The sequence below is a fragment of the Pseudochaenichthys georgianus genome, chromosome 22 (genome assembly GCF_902827115.2).
Source record: "Pseudochaenichthys georgianus chromosome 22, fPseGeo1.2, whole genome shotgun sequence".
In the NCBI taxonomy this organism is placed as follows: Eukaryota; Metazoa; Chordata; class Actinopteri; order Perciformes; family Channichthyidae; genus Pseudochaenichthys; species Pseudochaenichthys georgianus.
This window is the reverse complement of record NC_047524.1, coordinates 18209596-18231119: the sequence shown is the minus strand read 5'-3', so window position 1 is coordinate 18231119 and position 21524 is coordinate 18209596. Positions and strand designations below refer to the sequence as shown.

The 21524-nt window shown below is 42.4% G+C and overlaps 2 protein-coding genes across 5 annotated transcripts in view; one reads left to right on the top strand and one right to left on the bottom strand.

Moving 5' to 3' along the window:
- Positions 1–7762, bottom strand: part of akt1 (v-akt murine thymoma viral oncogene homolog 1) — a 29883-nt gene extending 22121 nt beyond the window's left edge. For 2 of the 3 annotated variants that reach the window (XM_034111219.1, XM_034111221.1), the window contains exons 1-2: positions 7578–7762; positions 2608–2784 (exon numbers count right to left, since the gene is read on the bottom strand). In XM_034111219.1, coding sequence (XP_033967110.1) covers positions 2608–2653 — 46 coding nt within the window. In that variant the 5' untranslated portion in view covers positions 2654–2784; positions 7578–7762. Of the gene's footprint in view, positions 1–2607; positions 2785–7520 lie in introns of all 3 variants that reach the window. The other variant, XM_034111220.1, reaches the window with a different exon arrangement.
- A 6773-nt stretch (positions 7763–14535) lies between these two features.
- On the top strand, positions 14536–18903 carry zbtb42 (zinc finger and BTB domain containing 42). Of its 2 annotated transcripts, none has more exons than XM_034112245.2 (2): positions 14536–14688; positions 15896–18903. In XM_034112245.2, the coding sequence occupies exon 2, from the start codon at positions 15910–15912 to the stop codon at positions 17503–17505; it is 1596 nt and encodes a 531-aa protein (XP_033968136.1). In that variant the 5' UTR covers positions 14536–14688; positions 15896–15909; the 3' UTR covers positions 17506–18903. The 2 variants fall into 2 exon arrangements, with proteins under 2 accessions (XP_033968136.1, XP_033968135.1); XM_034112244.2 differs by lacking the exon at positions 14536–14688 and adding an exon at positions 15393–15577.
- The last annotated feature ends 2621 nt before the right edge of the window (positions 18904–21524 follow it).

Below are 21524 nucleotides of genomic sequence, written 5' to 3'. Positions count from 1 at the left end.
CACTGTCCATATATTCATTTGCATATGCATGTCCAGACATAAGTACACACTCCTCCCATCCTACAGCTGCTTTGTCTTGTATTCCAAATGCGTCCTAAAACAGACAACCAGGACAGTCACAACAACACATCCTGCACAGCGTCCACAATCGCAGCACAAGGCTTAAGGAGAAAGTATGAAGGTGTGTCCTTCAGAATGAGATCATTTCACTGAGCGAGCGCAGAGCACTCCAAGGCTGAGATTCTGCAGCTCTCATAGAGATTAGCTCTACCGGGGGGGTTAACCCTACGGCACAATGCTCGCTCTGCTCCCAATCAGGAGCCTCCACACGGTTAACACACACACACACACACACACGCTGACCACGACTAATCAGACAGGACCCAAAGAGAGAGACTGAGTGACATGTTCAGCTGACGTGCTCTGTGCATGTGACTGGCCCAGTATGCAATCCATTGATCGTGTACTCGCTTCATTTAATAGGAATTACTATAAGAAAACACGTTAACTGCATCTCCTCTTACACCAATGTGGTTTGAGCGTGTCTGTGGAACACACACAACATGCTGCGGGAAATACGGAGGGCTATCTTTTGTAAAACATTAAATTGATGTTTTGAGTGCACACATGGGAGTAATGAGCATGCTGAACACACTTGGAAGCGGTGTAAGCCGTTTATTATTACGCCCACATGGAGTTCTGAGTCACTTGGGTGGCGCCACCGCACAAAAAAGCTCCACTCAAGGTGCACACTGGGTTGATAGTGGCTGGGTGGGGGTTGAGGTGATGGACAGAGAGACAGGGGGCTACTGCAGGTTCACCTTCTGTGCCGTGGCTCTGGGGCAAAGACTACGTGACAGTGACGCGACACTAAAAGCCTTCCTGTCAAGGAGGCAGGTGGACGCCCTCCAATCAAAACACAGAGGCTCTGGGTGACATTTCACAGGACACAGCTGCTGGGCTGCGACAGCATGCCAACTGACTATTCCTGAAGGGTTGTTTGTTTAGTGTGTTCATGTGTGTGTAACTACTCGAAGGGTGTCACGGCTACAACTCTGTGTGTGTGTGTGTGTGTGTGTGTGTGTGTGTGTGTGTGTGTGTGTGTGTGTGTGTGTGTGTGTGTGTGTGTGTGTGTGTGTGTGTGTGTGTGTGTGTGTGTGTGTGTGTGTGTGTGTGTCTCTACTACCAACTAACCTGATTATTTTTCTACCTGTAACTTTTTGACTACTCTTGTGTTTATATTTTAAACTAGCTCCTCATTTCACATCTCCCATTCTTATCAGCACAGATGAATGTTTGGAAAGATTTATCCGTGCCACTTTTTTGTTGCACAAATAATAATAATATGAAGAAAAAGGAACTAAAACCCGGAAAGAGTATACAGATGTACAAAATGAATGACACCACACCTTTAGCGGTCATGCCTAACTAAAGTAAATGTACATGTTCCCTTCCAAAGAAGGAACTTTCTTGTTGTTGTTTATTCCTACAGATACTCAAAAACACAACCTGCACCGAAAGCATCGAGACACAAAATATGAGTTACAATAGATTGTGGTTTGGATTTAAAAAATCTAACTTGAAGAACTATATTTTGTAAACATTGATACTCTAACAGAAACACTAAAAGAGCCCAACGTTTCCCTCCCTGGACGCACCAGGGTGTGTATGACTGAGACCAACTGAGCCGAACCAGGCTGACCCTTTCCTAAAACAGCAGCCTGTTCTGCTCTTAGCCCAAGCCTTGAGGAGGGGGAGTGTGGGCTAAATCACCACAGCAGCACACTGTTCCCCCCCACCCAAGAGTCCCAGGAACTCTCAGAGTGACCTGCCACCATCGCCCTATCCCCTGAGTCAGAGTCTTGGTTTCCCCTTTTCCAGTAAAAGCCTGGTTCTTTGGCACTGGGCCCAGGAGCCTTCAGTGGTTTTGGAGAAGTTCCTTAATCTATTTTGCCCCCCCGTGGTGGTGGTGGAGCAGGCTCCGTGAGGCGGCCGCAGTTTGAAGGCAGATAGAGTATGCACACATAAAGCTGCTCAAAGCCAGCAGATATGTGAGGAATGCCTCTTCGTCCAAACAACAGGGCTCACGACCGACACAGAGCCGTGCCACACCACACAGCACTGTCAGAGTAAAGGGGGTCCCGCCGGGGCCTCAGCCACTGGATGGCTCTGTGCAGTAGATCTGGATTACAGCCTGTTTAAATAAAGTCACCCAGTGACCAATGTCATTGGTTCAGCACTGAAGAACTCAGATAATGCATCTGCGAATAGTGTGATAGTAGTATAGTGTGTTTTAAACTCTTAAAGTTTTAATGCATTAACATGTATCAACAAGCGATTTTTTTTTAAATGTGCATATCTAACATATGTTATGGTCTTTGCATAGTTTGTGTTCTTTGCCGGCTTGGTGAAGCTGCAAGGTTGCACAGTTGGTTTTGTACATGAGGTGATGGTGACTATACAATATCTTTTTGGACTGAAAAGAAACCACAGCCCATAGATAATTAGGTAAATGATCTTATTTCATTCTGGTAACAAACACATTTGAGGTGCCATACAAAGTGATATTAAATGAAAGTCAAAGAATAGATGTATCTGTGCATGTACCTCTTTTATGCAGCCACCCCTCCTTGACAATCACCACATTGGTCATGTTGGTGGGCAGGGTGGAGGATCCAGGTTTCCCACAGGGAGAGACACAGCTTTGTTTCCTTCACAGGGCTCTTTGCTGGAGCCTGGAGACGAGGTCCTGGGGTTTACAGCCGCCTTCTCAATGGTGGATACCTATTAGTCAAAAAAAGAGTAAAAATTAGCCGCATTTCAAGGTGAATGTTTTTTTTCTGTCGTCTGAATATTAACCCTCAGGTCAACATAGTACAAGAGAGGCAGAGTTTGAGAGGATCCTTGTGTTTTATGACCCAGTTAGGGGAGATATGCTAAAAACACAGCACAGTCCCTTTCTCACGTGGAACCTGCAACATTGCAAGGCTCAAATATCTGTGTATGGTTTTTGGCATTCACAATGAAGTCTCCCCTCTACTGGAAAATTCCATGCTGTTCTCACACAAATATTCCTTCTTTTTTTATAACAGTGAGTCAGAAAATAATAGCATGAAACAATTCTGAACCCAGGCTGACTGAATGAAGGGTTCTCAAACTTATTTTGAAGTTGCGTAAACAGTTGACCTTGATGGTTTAGCCCATGGTATACCAAAATGATTGTCCAAATGATCTAAAGGCTCTCTTGTTAAACAGTTTGATGAGTATTGTGATTTAGCTTTTGCCGAGCATACTGTAGGATGTGAATTTCTGAGGGGGATAGCAGGGATTATTATCCCACTTGCAGATTAGCATTTTGGCTAAAAAACATACAACAGTGCAATCCCTGTGCTCCGTTGCCTACCACAAAAAAGTCAGCGTGAATATGGAAGGGGTCTTATGAACGTTTCTTTAATAAACACTTTCGTTCACTTTGAATAGTTATCACCGAATAAAACAGAAACAACCAGAGAAATTAAAGTAAACAACGACAGTCAATAAATATTAAAAACAAATACATTTTCTTCACATCTTCCATTACTTGTTATGTACTAATTTCAATTATTTTGTAACTGAAGTAATCTAGATATAGATACTGTGAAATAAATGTTAAATGTTTCTTATTATTATTACAATTATTTGTTTAATCTTAAGTGTATCAGTATCCCTTGTTGTGAAGCACTTCGAGATTTGTCTTGGCAGATGAGAAGCGCTATATAAATTAAATATATTATTATTAAATCAATTATAGATTTGATGTCTTTCAGTAGAGTACTAAATCAGAAAACTGCTTGTGTGACATTATCCAACCTGATGTGTGTGTTTAAAGCCCGACAACACACTTACGATTCAAATGTCATATCACATGCTGAAGGATGTGATGCAACATATATGATCCACAACAGCTACTAATTCTACTTTGAAGTGAGATGGTTTTGTTTACTGTAAGATGACCTCAAACTTTTTTTTCAAGTCAACACGACAGATCAAAAATATTCAGTGGCTATTGAATGAAGAACATAGCTATGTTGTGAGATAAAGGTTCAATGAATCTATGAGTGTTGTTTAGTTGTTTTGCACCTGACCTGTGGTTGAAGCGGTACACAAATGTAAATGAGTCAGATAGGATCAACTGCCAGGCTGATGTTTACAACGCGGGGCAACTATTCACACAGAAATCTGACATGAGTACAAACATGCAGACACTTTTACAGTTAAATGTGTGAAACGGGTCTGAATGTAGCTAAAAGATCAAGCCACAACAATAATCTCACCATGTATAATAAGACAGGATAAGACGACACTGACAGATAAACCAAATACCATCACAGCCTTATCGGTTATTCATAATCAGCACATACTGAAAAAACCTGGAGGCTATCATAACCAAAACACTTGACCTTTTGATTCATTCAGTGCTTTTTATTATTATATAAAGATAGCTTTGAACGCGGGGAAGAAGCCAAAGAATGATCAATTGCCATGCTTGTTCACACAAATGTCACATACTGCACCAGGCAATCTCTGACCATCAAGTGAAATCAATTTGCTGCTGCTGCTCCGTCGGCAAGGCCATCAAAAGAGAGCTCTGTTTGAGTGGCCTCATCCAGCTCACTCGTGGGGACATCAACAGGAAGTGGATGTGACTATTGACAGACTACGAGTCATATCAGTAGCGCCCCAGGCTCAAACACATCTGTCAGTGAATGTGCGATCGACACGCCTTTTACTGCCATTCTGCCCGCTTCCATCAATGAGCAGAAGTGAGTTTATTTTTGCTCAGTGTTTCTGTTTATTGCACTTGGGGTTTCGGTGCTTGTGACACACAGTGGATGCTGGGAGGATCCTGGAGAGGACTTTGAAAAAGCACAGTGAGTGCTATTCAAACGAGGGATCACACAAACCATTGGATCTCTCCGGCATCTTAGTGTGTACTCTGTGACACAGGCATGCACACATTGGGATACATCACACAAACAAACTTGAACGCACACACACACCGCAGCCAAAAAAGCAACACATGCACAAGACCGGCTCTGGAGCCACAACAGAGCGCTGCTGTTTTAATGGGAGCGGACCTGTTGCTACTGCGGCCTATGTGGAAAAGCTGGGCTGCTGCCAGCGCTGCAGCCAGCAGCCACTGAATGAACCCAGTACCCTGACAGCGGGTCACATGGTCCTCAGGCCTCTGGGCCACAGCGTGCCTGCCTGCCTACGCTGCTGTCAGGGCAGCTTTCAATCATTCATCTTTCTGGCTCTGGCACCAGGGGCCATCCCATTCAATGCAAATCAGTCTCCTGCTGCAGAGACGCCACACACTGAGCCCGTCACTGAGCCACAGAGGACAGTCCCATGTGTTTATGGCAGGAAGCAGAAAATCAGGCCGACATCACCACACTACATCCTTCATCACAGATCGATGGATACAAGTCTGTTTTTGCTCCTTTGTCTACCGCCGCTTGGGTATACAAGAGTCTTTACAAAGATAAAATATTGAAACAACAACATGAGAATATGCTCACCTGCTGCTGGAAAACAGTCCCCGAAGCTACACTTCGTTTGTGTTCAAATGTCACAATAGGACCGGTACTACTGTGCACAGTTCCTCTATCAAGTTCCCTTAAAACATATCACTAGCGATAAGAATATTGTGGGTAGGTATAGCCGACGACAAAACCACAGCTACTGTAATCATGAAAGCTGAATAGACCCACTGTTTTAATCCTGTGATGACGTGAGAAGGAACCCCCTTACAGTACGAATCATGTTCTTTGTGCTGTTCAGACAAGCTGTGAAATGAATCAATGATACATCACAATGCTAGATTTATTCAAATATATACCAAGCGTAACATAACACTCAGGATAAGTCCAGGTGTCTTTGGTTTGTCTCAAATCAAATCTCTTTTTTTTTTTTTTTTTTTAAATGTGAGTAACTATTATTAACAAGATGAATAAAGCTAAAAGTATGTTAGGCTGCAGGGTTCTGACACAGAGTACCGTCATGTGATGCTGATGGTGGGCTACCATCATTAGAAGCATATCTTCTCAGTGACATTACATTTAGACTCCTGTGGTGAAGGCAGGGGGACGGGCACAATACGTTTGCCTGTGTACAGGGGGAACATTTCAAACAACATTCCTCAGATTCTGCATGCAACTGGTGGCACATTTGCGTCAAAAGGGCTGTCAGGGGATTGGGTGGGAGGTGACTGGTATTTTCTAAATAGAACAAGGAGAGCCAAGGAGTCACTGGATGCATCATTACGCCAGCTTGTTGCGTCTTCACCGGTCACATGCCAAGTCCCCCTGCGTACTCACACTGGACAGACATGGTCTCATGACTAGTACAAACATTGACACTTAAAGGCATTTCGGGTACAACATGCCCGGGGACAATGTTCTGTTTCCAGACTGTGCATGTATGAGTATCCTCTGGGAGCCAAACAGACATTAACATCAGCGAAGGAAGTTCAAGGGTTCAAGTTGGACATTAAAGTTGTACAGGTTGCATGTCACTTACTTCTGATACTCAGATGAAACATTTTCATTATGACTCCAATAACATCAGTAGGCTTCACATACATTTGAGAAAAAAAGAATATTGAAGAATGATCCTGTATTTTTAAATACAGGATCATTCTTCAATATTCTTTTTTGAAGAATATTGAAGTATGGAAAGTATGGTTTAGTAAAGAAAGGCATTACTCTCATCAATGTAGGTGGGATGATAACCGTGAGAACAGTATAACCTATCACCAAAACAGCTACCCACATGCAGTTAGCAATTGCACTGATTACAAGGGAGGGAAGTAGAAATATACCTCTATTATACCTTTACTTTATGACTTCCCTGCTGTAAAAACTGTGGAACTAAAAAGGTCCTTGGGCTCCATTTTGAGAACCACTAAAAGGTGGCATCTAGTCACAACAAAGATGTACCACTTTGTATCACTGAACGTGAATGCAACAATGTTACAACAGAAACAGCAACAAGCTAGCAAAGCTAACGACTCACTGGAATTACTGCCTGGCCATAAATTCCCCACTCAAACACGTAAACAAACGCGGTGGTAGTTCATAACAATGAATGAGCAGCTCTCTTGTTGAGCTCATTTGTTTTCATTTGCCTCCTGGGCCATAAAGTACAAGCGAAAACAACTTTCTAGCAGAGCTGAAGCGTTTAAAGTAACATAACAGTAGATATTCTTGGCCTGAGGGCTGTGTCTCAAAAGTGGTCATTGTCAAAAAAATGAATGGTTAACTGCACATAGACTCGCGGTTGTTTGTTGAAAAATAACAACGCATTATTTACAACAGGACGTGTATAAGACCTTGACTTTACAGCTACATAACTTGTACGGCGAAGTCAGGAAAGTACCTAATTTCAGGTTTGCATTTAGCGATAGAAAGGATATGGGGCCTAGCAGGGCAGCTTGGGTGAGAATAACCGCATCCCATGTAAGTACAATGGGGACCTACCCTGTCTAGCTGTCGACCTCTTGTAGTTAACCATGCGAAGGAAACGCGGACATTTACCTGGACAGGAATTCAACAATGTGTCCGTCTCATTATAGTGAGCTGTTTCGGCGGTGTATTAAGTTGATAAGTCCTTCAACAATCTGGACAAAGTGGTCTCATTTACTCCGTTTCTTTGCCTTTCTTCCACTACACCTCCCAAACGCGCTGTCTGCAATGCCTCTGTGGCAGCTCGTCTCCCGGGTCCTAGAGCCTACCCTTTATGTGTCCCACTCACAGGAGGGGTGGTGGGCTGTCAGCCGTCCCATTGAAAAAACCTTGCAGTGTTTCTGTAGGGGGCTTATTAGGGGCTGCATGGCCCTGCTGAACTCTCCGTTGTTTTATCTGGGCCAGTGGTTTCCAAAATAGGGTCCGGGGATCTACAGAAGCCCCTGGCCATGTTTCCAGAGGATCCTCAGTACAATGAGGGATGTCTGTTTTTACTTCCTGAAACAATCCATGAGGTGATGTCAAAGATGGATTGTTTTTGTTAGTAGATTTTTTACAGAAAGATAAAAGATTGTTTAAATTAATTTCAAATCTGCTATCTGATTACTTCCTTAAATTAATATGTAACATTCCAATATATTGGTAATTGAAAAAATCATCAATTTCCCAAGGCCCAAGATGACAAAGTCTTTTTATAATATTCATTATTATAAAACCCAAAAATATAGACTTTACAAACATAAAAAGGGAGCTTTCTAGGAGCTTATTTTGGCTTCAAGATGAAGGCTATATTGTTTAAAACCCCTTAATGTTATATTTCTTTTGTTTGGTGTTGTCCAACTTATTTAATCATGTAAAATGTAATTCAATCATGTAAAATGTGCAATGTAAAAATATTCCAAGCAAGCAGCCTTAAAAAAAACGTAAACATGCAGTGATTAAATAAATTACTCTTCATTAAAAAAAAAATCAAACAGTATGGGGAATTGCAAAAAGATAAATAAATATATATCAGCAAATGAAAATTGTGCGCTAAGAAACCAAGGATTAGATTCAGTACTCTTTAACTAGCAACAAACAAGGGAAGAGTAGCGCTCCCCTGCTTGAAGGACTATATATCAGCCCAATTAAGAAGCTTGTTCTGCTGGGGCAAGCCAGACTACAGAGCTAAATGGAAAGAAATTTAGAATAATGTATCAGGAGGAGTACCACAAGGTTAGGGGATAAAAGACAAAAACGTAATGGAAAAAGATAACCGCTGGATAAACCTCTCCTTAAAATTATGGTTAAGGGTCCTGCCCAGGAGTGACTTGCTAGAGGAAATGAAGATATTAAGATGATGCTCACATGATCTTGATTTCACCCCGAGCAAGCTAGATACAAAATGTAAAGGTTGGGCCAAACATGGCCTTACTTCATATTGCACATTTTTCAGCAAAGGAACCATGTTTGATTTTCAAACACTAAAAAAACTATATGGATTGAATAACGGCGATTTTTTTTATTTCTACAGGTACGCCATTACTTAAATAGTTCCATGTCAGACAGCCAGAAGGCCCTTGAAAACCCTTTATTAATAGTTTTCACCAGTGCATACACATCAGACACAGGGATGAAAGTAATCTCAAAACTTTACCTTGCTCTTCAAGATATTAAAAAGGAAAATACTTTCTATATAAAACACAAATGGGAAAACGAAACAAAAAAAACCATCCCTGACGAAGTCTGGACAAATTACTGTACTTTTCAATGGAAGATCTCTAGCTCAGGCACCTACAGAATGTTTAGTTGGAAGATGCTGAGCAGGTAATTTTTCAGCCCTGCTCAGTCATCACATCATCTAGGGCCCCCCAGCTGCTGGAGGAAATGTGGTTCTCAGTTAGCACATCACTACCATTTGTTTTGGGCTTGCCCTTTAATAGTAACTTTTTGGCGAAAGATCCATATCGAAATTGAAATAGTACTACAGGAAAAAATCCCTTTAAACTGGGACAAATTTCTATTTGGGCTTGTACATTCAATCCACACAAACTCCAAAACAATTATTTGGAATTCTTACTGTTGCCGCAAAAAAAGCAATAACTAGAAAATGGCTTAAAGCGGATATCCCTTCTCTTGACAACTGGTACAAAAAAATCCATGAAATCTATGTTATGGAAAGAATCACCTTCTCAATGAGGCTTCAGGAAAACACATTTGAAGAAACATGGAAAAAGTGGAGAATTTACATATCCCAAAGACGACCATCCCTTGTTTGACTGTGTTTCTATACACCGATTGAATGTATATGTATAGATGTGTGTGTATGGTCACATGTATGTGTGTATGTGTATATATATATATGTATGTTGATATGTATGCATATGTACAGACATTTGCTATTTTAAACAACCCCCGTGTACTTTTTCGTTTTTATTTTATTTTGACTAATATTGTTTGCTATTTCATTTGTCACTTTCGGGTCTCTACAAATATATGATTTGAAAAACTGTACTTGTATTATAATGTGACCCCAAATAAATAAAGAATTAAAAATAAATAAAGCTAGGCTAAAATAGGTTACTTCTTTACCCGGTAATGGCCAGGAGCAAAAGGTTTTTGTCCAGCAGTTCGGAGGCACTCACGATGCTGTTCCCCGAGGATCTGACTTGGGTGCTTAAAAGTATTTCAGACATTGTAGCCCTGAATACTTTGAGAGCAGGTACCCATTGTGAGCGGCGTAGTCATGGCTGTGATGCTTCTGTCCTCCTGTTACTTGTTGCACTCAAGCAACAGGCAACTGGTTGTTGATTTATGGATTATTTTTGGAGACACCTGATTGGACACATTACAGCAGTCCTGCTAAAAAATACATTCTTTAACTGTGAGTTGCTGTCAGGAGGAAAGGGCCATTGACATTTCACATAAATGGCACATAAGCCATGAAGTAAAGTTCAGATCAAACGTAACCTTTAGTTTTCTTACTCTGTGACGAGGGCAAATCCTACTGAATGCACTTTTACAACCATTATTTCTTATTTGGCGCCTCAGCACATCACTTATTTCCTGATTGAGATGTGAACACGTTTTTTATGGAGCTTTCACACAGACTCCATGGGTGGATGGAGTACCACTACGGTGAGCTTGCTAGCAAGAGGACAATAAATTGACACTGTCAATGTATTTTTCCAGGGTCAGGGCTACTCTCTAGGTTAATATATAAAAAGGGCATCAGTTGTGTCAACAGGAAATGCAGCAACATCAAGTTACACAAAGTCAGGAAAGAAAAGAAAGAATGATGAAACTGCAGAAGGAAAAAACTAAAGCATAAAGTTAAAATTGGGAGTTTATATCAGAATATAATTCTTATTATACCACATTGTTATTGTATAAACACTCATGTCCATACACAAAAAAACTGCCTGTCGGAGAGGCAGGAGTTAAACCAGTTTGCAACAGGTACAGACATGTTAAGTCAGCCAGACTCAAGAGAAGTCAGGGATCCTCTGTAACAAATGAAGAACCCATATGACTTCATTCATTTTTGTTTCACATTACATTTTTAGAAAACCTCTCTCCATACCATTCCAATAATATTCCTATAACCTTGCTGTATAAGCAGGTACATTTGTGATCTTTCGACGCTTCATTTTCTTTGAAGCCGACCACAATATCTTCTTTATCAACTCCTTTTATCTGTGTATGATATAAAAATGCAAGACAATGCTTTTGAAAGGTTGTGCAATAACTAATGAATATATACTGTCACAAGAACAGGAAAGCTGCCAATGTTCCCTCTGTGATGAAAAACGTAGTGGCCTCTGCCCTCTGTCTCTCAGCCTCCTCTGTAGTCGTTTCCCCTCTTTGTCACTTACACTGTAATGTGTTTCTCCCTGCTACCATGTGTCAGCCTCGCCAAGCTGTTCCTGTCATAAGAACTGAGCTGAGTGAGGGTATCCCATATTTCAGCAGTGACTCCTCTCCTCCTCATCCTCCTCTGGTCCGGTGTGGGGAAGCCAACTCTGTTGTTTTTCAGGTTCAAAGCTAAAGAAGCAGGATCATAGAGTCAAAGGGAGTTTATAATGTCTTTCCTGCAAAGACTCATCTGATCTCTTCTCTTGTCTGCCTGCAGTATCTGTTCAGAGAATAACAAACAGGACAGAACAGAACTTAATGGGCTGTTGAAGGAGAATAGATAACATACAGCAGCAACAATTACACACTGAAGGGCAGAAGGGCCATAATAGGGAGGAAGTGGTGGGGGTCCGACCAATACGGCTTCTCCCGGCAACTGCAGTGCAATGTTGCTTCAACTGTCACATTATTTTCCAGGATGTATTATCCACCTGTTGTGCAGCTTCGCCTCCAGTCACTACAGGATTCAACGCTTTAAAGGGTAGGCAGTTTGTTGCATTGTATAAGAAATCACACAGCTGGCTGTTCTTTATGTTTTCCAACCAAGACCATAACCTCATCTCGATATAAGCTGGTTTTATTTGGTCACCCCAAATGTATAACAAACTGAACATCATATGCCATCGTGTAGCCTTTTAAATCCTAAATGAAGATCAGTATATATTTTTAAATACTAAAAGAAAAATGTACTCTTTTTTTTTTTTTTTAAATGTGTAGTTTTATTTTAACTCCATAGTCTAAAGGATGAATGGAGTGATCAATAGTAGTTCATAAAAGTACAAGTATATCTGTAAAAAGAATACTTTCAAATACAAAACCAGCAAATATAATTGAATGTGTCACTCATTTGACTTGGTCCCTCCTTACAACCAGATGCAGCCACATTGTTCCAAACTCACAACATTTTATTCTAAATTATTTTAAAGGTTGCTAATTTATACCCCTGTAATTATGTTGTATGATGTCCTTTTTGTTTTCTGTTGTGTGTAACCAACGTGCTGCAGGTCTCCCCTGAAAAAGAGATTGTTGATCTCAATGGGATTTTCACAAATAAAGGCTACAAACAAAGACCCTGAGCTATGTACAGATACCATATTGTTAGGCTTCACTTTGTGTAAATGTGTAAAAACTATATTGTGTTTTTTAAAGATGGAGCAGGCCAGACAGTGTGTAATGTTTGGTTTAATCCTGATTGCAATGGGAGAGCTTAATGTTTAGGGGTTTAAAAGTGATCTTCAATGCATAACGAGGCCTTATAAGCATCCTCCACTCATGCACCCCTATGGTGAGACTTTGGTCCAGCGGGGAGAGGGATGTGGTGCGACTGTGGCTGGATGGCTGTCTGGTCAGGCTACACTGGAATGCAGGGTCTTTTGTTTGCCTGAGAGAGGAGTGGGTCAGGGGGAGAATGCCATTGATGATTGGAGAGAGGAAGAATGAACCTCCAGGAAGTGTTCTCTCTCTCTCCCCGCTCCCCCACTCTCCCACTCTCATTCTCTCTCCCTCTCTGCCTCTCTTTCTCTATCGTTTTTTTTTTTTCTGTGTGTGAGAACCTTCACCGTGCCGAGCCTCTCTCTCTGAGGCCACGGTCCCCAGGCACAACCACTGCTTTGTCTTGCCTTGTGAACACACACCCCTCCTCTACTGGGCGCCTACGTTTGCCAGGGAAACACAGGGCCACTGCTCCTATTCTTATCCACATTGCTGCTCTTGCATTGATGGTGTGTGTGTGTGTGTGTGTGTGTGTGTGTGTGTGTGTGTGTGTGTGTGTGTGTGTGTGTGTGTGTGTGTGTGTGTGTGTGTGTGTGTGTGTGTGTGTGTGTGTGTGTGTTTGTGTTTGTGTTTGTGTTTGTGTGTGTGTGAGTGCTCAATGGTAAATTGTATTTCCTATGGCATCTGATGCTTCAGTATAACCATTTCTTTTGCTGGTGTTTTGTCAAAAATGTGAAGTTATTCATCATCGTTGTTTCCTTTGCTACCCTAATTAAGCTTTCAGACCAAAATAAAGAGAGTTTTTATTTAGAGACATGACCAGAGTGCAATATATCCACCCTCTGTAACAGCCAGACTAAAAATGGAATAAAGCAGTAAGTGGATAAGAATCTAGCCGGTGGCCCCTTCCGACCAGTGGCTGCCGCCTCCCGTCACATTGCTCATTCCCCTCTGTGTCAGAAGGCTGAGAGGAGCTGCAAATGGCCCTTTCAAAACACACGGCAGCTGGAACACAGGGCAAAGGTGACTGAAGCAGTTGGGGGAGCACAGGGAGGGACAGGAGGGGGCACAAGATGAGCAGCTGCAACCTCGAGCCCCTGTTTCTGCACTGTGCCACCATCTCTAGCTTTAACAATTAAAGACCAGAGACTGATGTTTTTTTCTGGTAGTGCCTGATAGTCCACAACAACTTTTTTCTAATGTAGTCCACACAAATCAGCATCATTCCTGTCTTCAGACAATTTAGGCTAAACAAGTCACAGCCAGGGACGTGGTGTGGTCTAAAGAAACAAAGGCGCTGGGTGGTGCGGTGCCAGGGAATTCCACATCCCAAAGCAGGATTAGAGAGAACAGCCCTTAAAAAGTTCCCTATTGTCCACTGACCCTCCAAATTAACAAAGCATGATTTTATAATTCTCTGTATCAGTTTGGATACTTTCAAAGATACAAATTATTTGTGACAGAAAGTGTTTCTTTCATCAAATGCAGACTCAAAACCACATCCAACGTTTCTGGGAAACTTGCAAATTCAATTTGCCTTCTGGATTTGAACTATTGGAATCCTATTATCTTCAAACAGATCTGGATAGAACAGGAAACATGATACTTTGCAACATATAATACATTTCAACATCCAGCTGTATAGTGACAAGTCTGTCTAGTCAAAAAAAAGTTTTTTGTTCAATGTCTAGACTCTTTGTATTGTCATCAATTGCTCTATTTGTCCTTTCCTCAACTTTGCCATACTTCCGGATTTGTCCCACTGAAAGCCCCCCTCCCCCGTCCGTGGGGCAGGTGTTTTAATAAGGCAGCCAATTGATGTTCCCAGTGTACTCTGCTACTTGCTGCCGCTGTGTGAATTCTCGGAGTAGTACAGAACTTATTGTGGACGCGCGATATCGCGAGACTTGTGCCATTATCAACCTGCTTGACACACAGCAGCGCTGAGTGCAGCCTGCCTTGCCAGGGTCGGACTGAAGCTCAAGAAACGACAAGGAGAAGCGAACATCTGGCCGCACATCATGAAAGGACGTCCGGGCTTCTAGGAAAGAACACGACGAACCGGGCGGAAATAAATGTAAGTGCAGTGTTTTTGTGCTTTGAAACGGAGGAAGCGAAAGTTAAAAGAGTGTCCCCTCGCCGCTTCGTTCAGCGCAGTTACTGCGAGTTCCTGTGCTGTTTAAAAGGCTCCTAGCAATGCGTTTCCCAACACGGACATAGAGCTCGGTTTACTGCGCCCTTGGCTCTGCTGTGTCTTACACTTGTATCTCTCATTAACATGTTAATACCGGGCGCAAAATTACACTTATGCATTTTCCTTTACGGTGAATGAAACTTTAATATCCAATTCACCGAAGTTTTTTTTTTAATCTGCCTGTTTAGAGTTTTGAGTTGACCCTTTTAAACAAATATTTCACAGTTGTGCGCGTGTGTCTGATAAGTGCCCCGAAGCGTTTTTATTCCCCTCCGCGGTTATCGGCTGCAGTTTTCCTTGGTGATAAATTACACGATTAAAAAAAAGTAAAGTTAGAAATTCCGTGCAATCTTGTGATACTTATGAATCCACTATTTTTAGTTTGAAACAAGTTGAGTGTGTGTAGTTTGGACTGCGTATAGCCCAGAGTTAACATATGGCATAAAGGGGAGCACAGCTGGAGGTAGCGTTTCCATTGCGGTGATGTCAGAGCAGCTGACTCCACAGCTTGCAGTGTAATTAGCAAACAGAGCACCAGTTTACTCACTCTGCACTGCTCTTATTTTTCACGTTTGCCTCCTCCCACCCCCCTGATGGACTGCTATAATTCCCACTCTCGGGAGTTTATTCCGTAAACCTCCGCTATTTCTTGTGCGATCGCCGGTGCGCCACTTTTTGCCAATTTTGGAAGCTCAATAAGTAGGCTGACTACCAGAAACCGGAATACTTGGGATAATTTGGAGAGTGGATCCCTTTACACCGTGATACATGGGTGGGTGAGCGCAGCGTAACGTGTCCTGCACCACTGGAAAGAATGAAGGATGTATGGTTGGATAAAGTTATTGCTGATGAATTTAATGTATCTGAATAAAGTTGTGTAACAGGGAAGGATTTTATGGACTTGTGTGATTAAAACACGGGCATGCTTGTGCATTGTTTGTTTGCTCAGACTTTTAAATTATTTGCGTTAAGTTATCCTAACATTTCCTCTGGTTTAGCCGTGGTGTCTGCCTCTGCCGGCTGCACCGCTCTGCCCTCTAAATGGCTTCAATTCGTTTATCCAGTATCCTGTTTTTCCTGTTTTTCTCAGGTTATGAAGGAAGAATGGAGTTCCCAGACCATAGCCGCCAGTTGCTGCAGTGTCTGAGTCAGCAGCGTCACCAAGGTTTCCTCTGTGACTGCACTGTTCTTGTCGGGGAGGCTCGATTCAAAGCGCACAGAGCCGTGCTGGCCTCCTGCAGCATGTACTTCCATCTCTTCTACAGGGACCAGCTGGACAAAAGGGACGTTGTGCATCTCAACAGTGACATTGTGACAGCCCCGGCTTTCAGTCTGCTCCTTGAATTTATGTATGAGGGGAAGTTGGATTTCAGCTCTCTCCCGGTGGAGGATGTCCTGGCAGCAGCCAGTTACCTCCACATGTATGATATAGTGAAAGTGTGTAAAAACAAGCTTAAAGATAAAGAACTCTCCTCTCTGGATGAAAAGATGACTGAGGGCTTGGGGCTCGGCTGTGTGGACAGAGCAAAATATTTGGAAAGCCAGCTGCACAGTAAGCAGCTCATCCGGCGACAGCCCCAGACACAGTCTCAGGGGCTCCTCAGGGCCCCCCTGAAACAAGAGTTTGACATGGACAACAGCGAAGTCAGGCTGGCTGTCACAGATTGTGATAGGTCTGTGCGGAGCAGGCAGAAGGCGAACGGTCACTCTGGCAGGTCCCCGGACCTTGTAGGTGTCAATTATTTGTCAGCAGAGGCCGAGCCCTGTGTCCAAACAGCTGGAAAAACAAAAGCTGATGTCAGTAGTTCCACCGTATCGCTGTCCCAGAGGTCCCGGGCTTCAGATGACATGGACTGTGCGCTGGATTTGTCTTTCAAGCCTCTGTCTAGCAGAGATCCCTTACACCCCTCCTACGTCTCGGGACAGCTGGCCCTCGACAGCCAGCAGCAGGGCACTGAGCCACTTGTTAAAGACGAACACGACTTGCTGTCAGAGCAGGAGGACAGTGAGCCGATGAGCCCTGAGAGCCAGCGCTTTGGGAATAGTGCCAGGAGCTCAGTGGTGACAGGGTTCGCTGCCCTCTTCCCAGGCAACAACGGATCCACAGCCGCCCTGCTCTCCCAGGAGGAGGACCTGATGGACGAGGAGGGGGAGGCCTGCAGGGGGAGGGAGGGCGCCCCGGGCCGGGAGGTAGAGGAGAGGAGGGGGAGGCTACTGGGGGACAGCGAGGAGGAGGAGGAGGACGACCTGGCCTCTTCAGACATCTCCACCTCCAGCGGGGTGCTCCTGCCCCCGGGGCAACAGGTGTGTGTGTGCCCCCTCTGCAGCAAAGTCTTCCCCAGCCCCCATGTGCTGCAGCTGCACCTCAGCTCGCACTTCAGAGAGAAGGACGTGGCTCGCTCCAAGCTGTCCCCTGATGGCTCGGTCCCCACCTGCATGCAGTGCAACAAGACCTTCTCCTGCATGTACACCCTGAAGCGCCACGAGCGCACACACTCGGGCGAGAAGCCGTACACCTGTGGCCAGTGTGGCAAGAGCTTCCAGTACTCCCATAACTTGAGTCGGCATGCTGTGGTTCACACGCGGGAGAAGCCGCACGCCTGTAAGTGGTGCGAGCGGCGTTTCACCCAGTCTGGGGACCTCTACCGCCACATCAGGAAGTTTCACTGTGGCCTTGTCAAGACTCTCGCCATTGGATAAAACCCCTCTCACCAGTGCCATGACACGAGACAGAATGTCTTTTCATACACTGAATAATACTACTGAACACTTTCCCCATTAGTACACACACATGTTGGCAGTTTATTTTGGAGACTTCTCTTTTTGGATTCTACCCCATTTGGCATTTCTCAAGTTAAAGATGTATCAAAGTGCTTCCTGTGCTGGACTGTGACACAGGCCTTCATGAGGGTCAGAAGCAGGCTGTTAGGATACACATGGGTGCTGTGAAACCCAAGCTGGATCTGTGTTGATGAAGGTGAACAAATGTAGAGGATGCACTTGTTTGTTTCTGTCTTGTTTGTGTCAATCTGTTGACTTTATTTTTGAGGAGTATATTCGCTGAGAGAAAAAGCGTCCCATGTTCGAGCCTATGGGCAAATGGGTGATAGCTAATGCTAACATATGTTAATACAATCGTCAGAGTGAGTGAGACTTTTATTTGTGCACATGGGAGATCAGAACCGTCCGTAAGTAGCAATATATGATTTTTTTAAAACTCCTACATTATTAATATTATTATTATTATTTATTTTATGGGGATTTATTTAGTCTTTAACAAGTATCATAAGGCACCAAAACTAATGAAGATTAACTACTGGAAGTATAACTATTTTTCATGAAAGTAGAATTTTTATTTGGTTGAAATGAAGTTGGAGACAGTTTTATGTTGTTTATAACAAGAGGCAAGCAGAACATCATATCCCCATATTTGTAATTCTTTCTGCCTTGAGGAGAGACAGCTCGTCTTTAGTTGCTAATGTGAGTGAGCTCATATCAATGGGATGGCTTTCTAATTTGCTCCTTAAAAAGAAGTTGTATAATCAGAGGAAGGAAGTTAAAAGCTAATGCTCGTAACACTGGTGCCTACTGAAATTCTTAACACTTCACCTGATGTACTTACTTAAACGAGAATGAGCTGTATCACTATGCCTTCTTGTCAAATTCAGTGAGTTTTCAGGCATTTTTTAAATAATCTGGATTACACTCCACATACCAGGTGGTAACAAAGATTATTGTCCACTCTGGAATGCCTTTTTATCCACGAGCATCCTTAACTGAATAATTAACAGGAATGTACTAAAAGAACCTAAAGCAAGCTCAAATACATTTTGTATTGTTTGGGTTAAAGGCTACTAGTTTCCAGTGAATTACCTTGTTATTTCCTGGTATGACATAAAGGGCAAACCCTCAGCAGGCAGGAAGGGAGACAGGTGGATACTCAACGCTTTGTTGTTCATCAAAGCTGAGCTCCAGGTGCCATTCAGCTCAATCTACTGACTTCTTTATTTCTTTGAATTAACCTTTTCACATTATCATATCTTCTTACTGTGTGTGTGTGTGTGTGTGTGTGTGTGTGTGTGTGTGTGTGTGTGTGTGTGTGTGTGTGTGTGTGTGTGTGTGTGTGTGTGTGTGTGTGTGTGTGTGTGTGTGTGTGTGTGTGTGTGTGTGTGTGTGTGTGTGTGTGTGTGTGTGTGTGTGTGTGTGTGTGTGTGTGTGTGTGTGTGTGTGTGTGTGTGTGTGTGTGTGTGTGTGTGTGTGTGTGTGTGTGTGTGTGTGTGTGTGTGTGTGTGTGTGTGTCTACTGATGAAGCTGGAGCCTTTAGTGATGCTGTCCTTTTCAAAAAAGAATCTTTCAAGTCTGTTAACATAGATGCTTTCTGGATTCTTAGGGGGCGTAGCACTAAAAGTTCATGATATATTGTCTAATCTGTCCTGAGAAGACTTGATCAGAATTTATTTATTAGTTTGGTTCAGGGTTTACTGTAGGTGTATTTCTTATTTTCTATAAGCTTGAAAAGACACCGCGTCTTGCCTAGCGATCTTGGTACTCATTAACTGGTATTGGGGCTGTCTGTTCATTTTTTTTTCTCCGTGCAAATCAAATTACTGTAATTGTATTTTAATATACCGTGTAGAAAGCTTAAGATTTGTCACATGGAACATAGAGAAGCACTTGCTTTTAAGCATGCATATAGTGTCAACACTATTGTCTAGGCTGCTATTTCTTACTATATGTATATTTAATGTAAATATATATTCTATTTATCAAACTGTTTTTTTCCCCGTGTTACAACACAGAGTCAGATGTCTTATTAAGACTGCAGTCTCTTAAAGTGTCACGTCTTCCCCAGGGGAGTTAGGTTCCTTTTCCATATTTCAGAGCAGTTAATACTGCTCTGACTGCTGTTCTGCCACAGGAAACAGTTGTTCACAAGCGCGGCCACACCGATACGGCATTAGTTACCTATAGAAACCAGACAATACAGGCATTGTCCCCCCCCCCCACCACCACACCACCAAATCCCAGGTAGTTCTCAAGGGATCATTGTGTATTTCTCCGCTGGCTGTGGGCAGAAAAGGCAAACGCAAGTCTCTCTTTGCACTTTTCTGTATTGAATGGAGCCCTTGGAATGTGAGAAATGTATTTAGCAAAGGGAGACCAAGGACACTGTAAACAGGTGTATTGTTTGGAGGCATCAAAGAACAGTCCCCCCCCCCTCCCCACCTTATCCCAGCATGCAGTAGATAAATGCCTCATTGTTCCTTTACATTGAGGAGATACCACGGTGATTTGATTGCACATCCATGAAGAGAATATCAAAATTATCATAGTATTGTTTTCTAAGTGCTCGATTTAGAAAAATTGTAGGGTCTGAAAATAATGTCTGGCAATTGTGACGACACAGGTCAAACGTAGGCGCTGACGAGCTATCCATTTCAGCATAGCGCACCCTTAAGGTGTCTTTATGTTTTTATGTTAATCACCAAGACTTCTTTCAGGACACAGAAAATGAATTCACATGTGATTTCTCAGCATTCGCAAGACAATGTGTTTCAGATAAATAGCTGTTGTAGTGTTAAGGTTCAATGAGAACACAGGACTGTAGTTTTGTCTTTTTCAAGAAACATTTCTTATGTGATGCAAATTAAATTGCTTGATTCTCTGATGTACAAGTGTACAAAGGTAGAAAAACTAACAATATGTGAAGATTTCTTTGTATTGTTTGCAGTCTTTATTTATACCTCCAGGATGTTCACCACTTGTGCCTTGTAGACACACGAATAGGTGTTGCATCTGGAGAAGCCCTTTTTCTATGTTGTCCATCTTTTGCCCTTCAGTGCGGCATTCACGTCACAGCGACAGAAGCCCACTGATTCACAACTGTTGTTCCTGTCTTTCTATCATGTCAAAAATCAGACAAACTAAAAGTTACAAGTCCATTTATTTTTGCTGCTTTTGCGAGAGATTACATTTAACCTTTATTTGACCGTTTTTGTCTATGTGAAGAAATCTGTTTTGGACGTGTTAACTGAGGACAAGCATTTTGTTTTGTGACTTTCTAGAAGTCATTACTACTGGGAACGAACAGTCGGTTCCTTTAATTATTGTCACTGTTGAATGTGAAACACTGAGATTTTGATTGTTGACTTCTATGGAAACTTGTTTGAGGGCTATGTTTGCCTAACTCATGCGTATGATGTTTTAAGTCTAAAAAAAATGACTTTACCAATACTGGAATTTTTTCCTCAGCAGGTTACAACTGTGAAATTGTGTATAATCATGAGAAATATTTATTACTGCATTTGCTTCTTGTTCAACATTTGACTGTCTCAGTTTTAATTGGTTAAAAAAAGCTTCTAAATATCGAACGGAAATCTTTTTAATAGAATTTGTAGTAAGTGCCATTAGAATTTAATATAATTTTTTTTTAATAAGAAAGGTATATTTTATAGTAATCAATTGCTTCAGTGTTAGTGGTGTAGAGATTAGAGGACAATCTTTATGCAGAGTTGACATTGCTTAGATATTGATCTTACTTACTTTTGATCTGTAACTGTATGTGCATTTTCTTTGTTTGCGCTTTTGGAGTGTGTGCGTGTGCGTGTGCTGTGGAAATGTGACAATCTTGATTGTAGGTCTTTCTTAAGATTATGCATAGAATTAAATGGAACAACTTTCTCTCATTGTGTGGCGTTTATTCATTTTACCAATCTTCC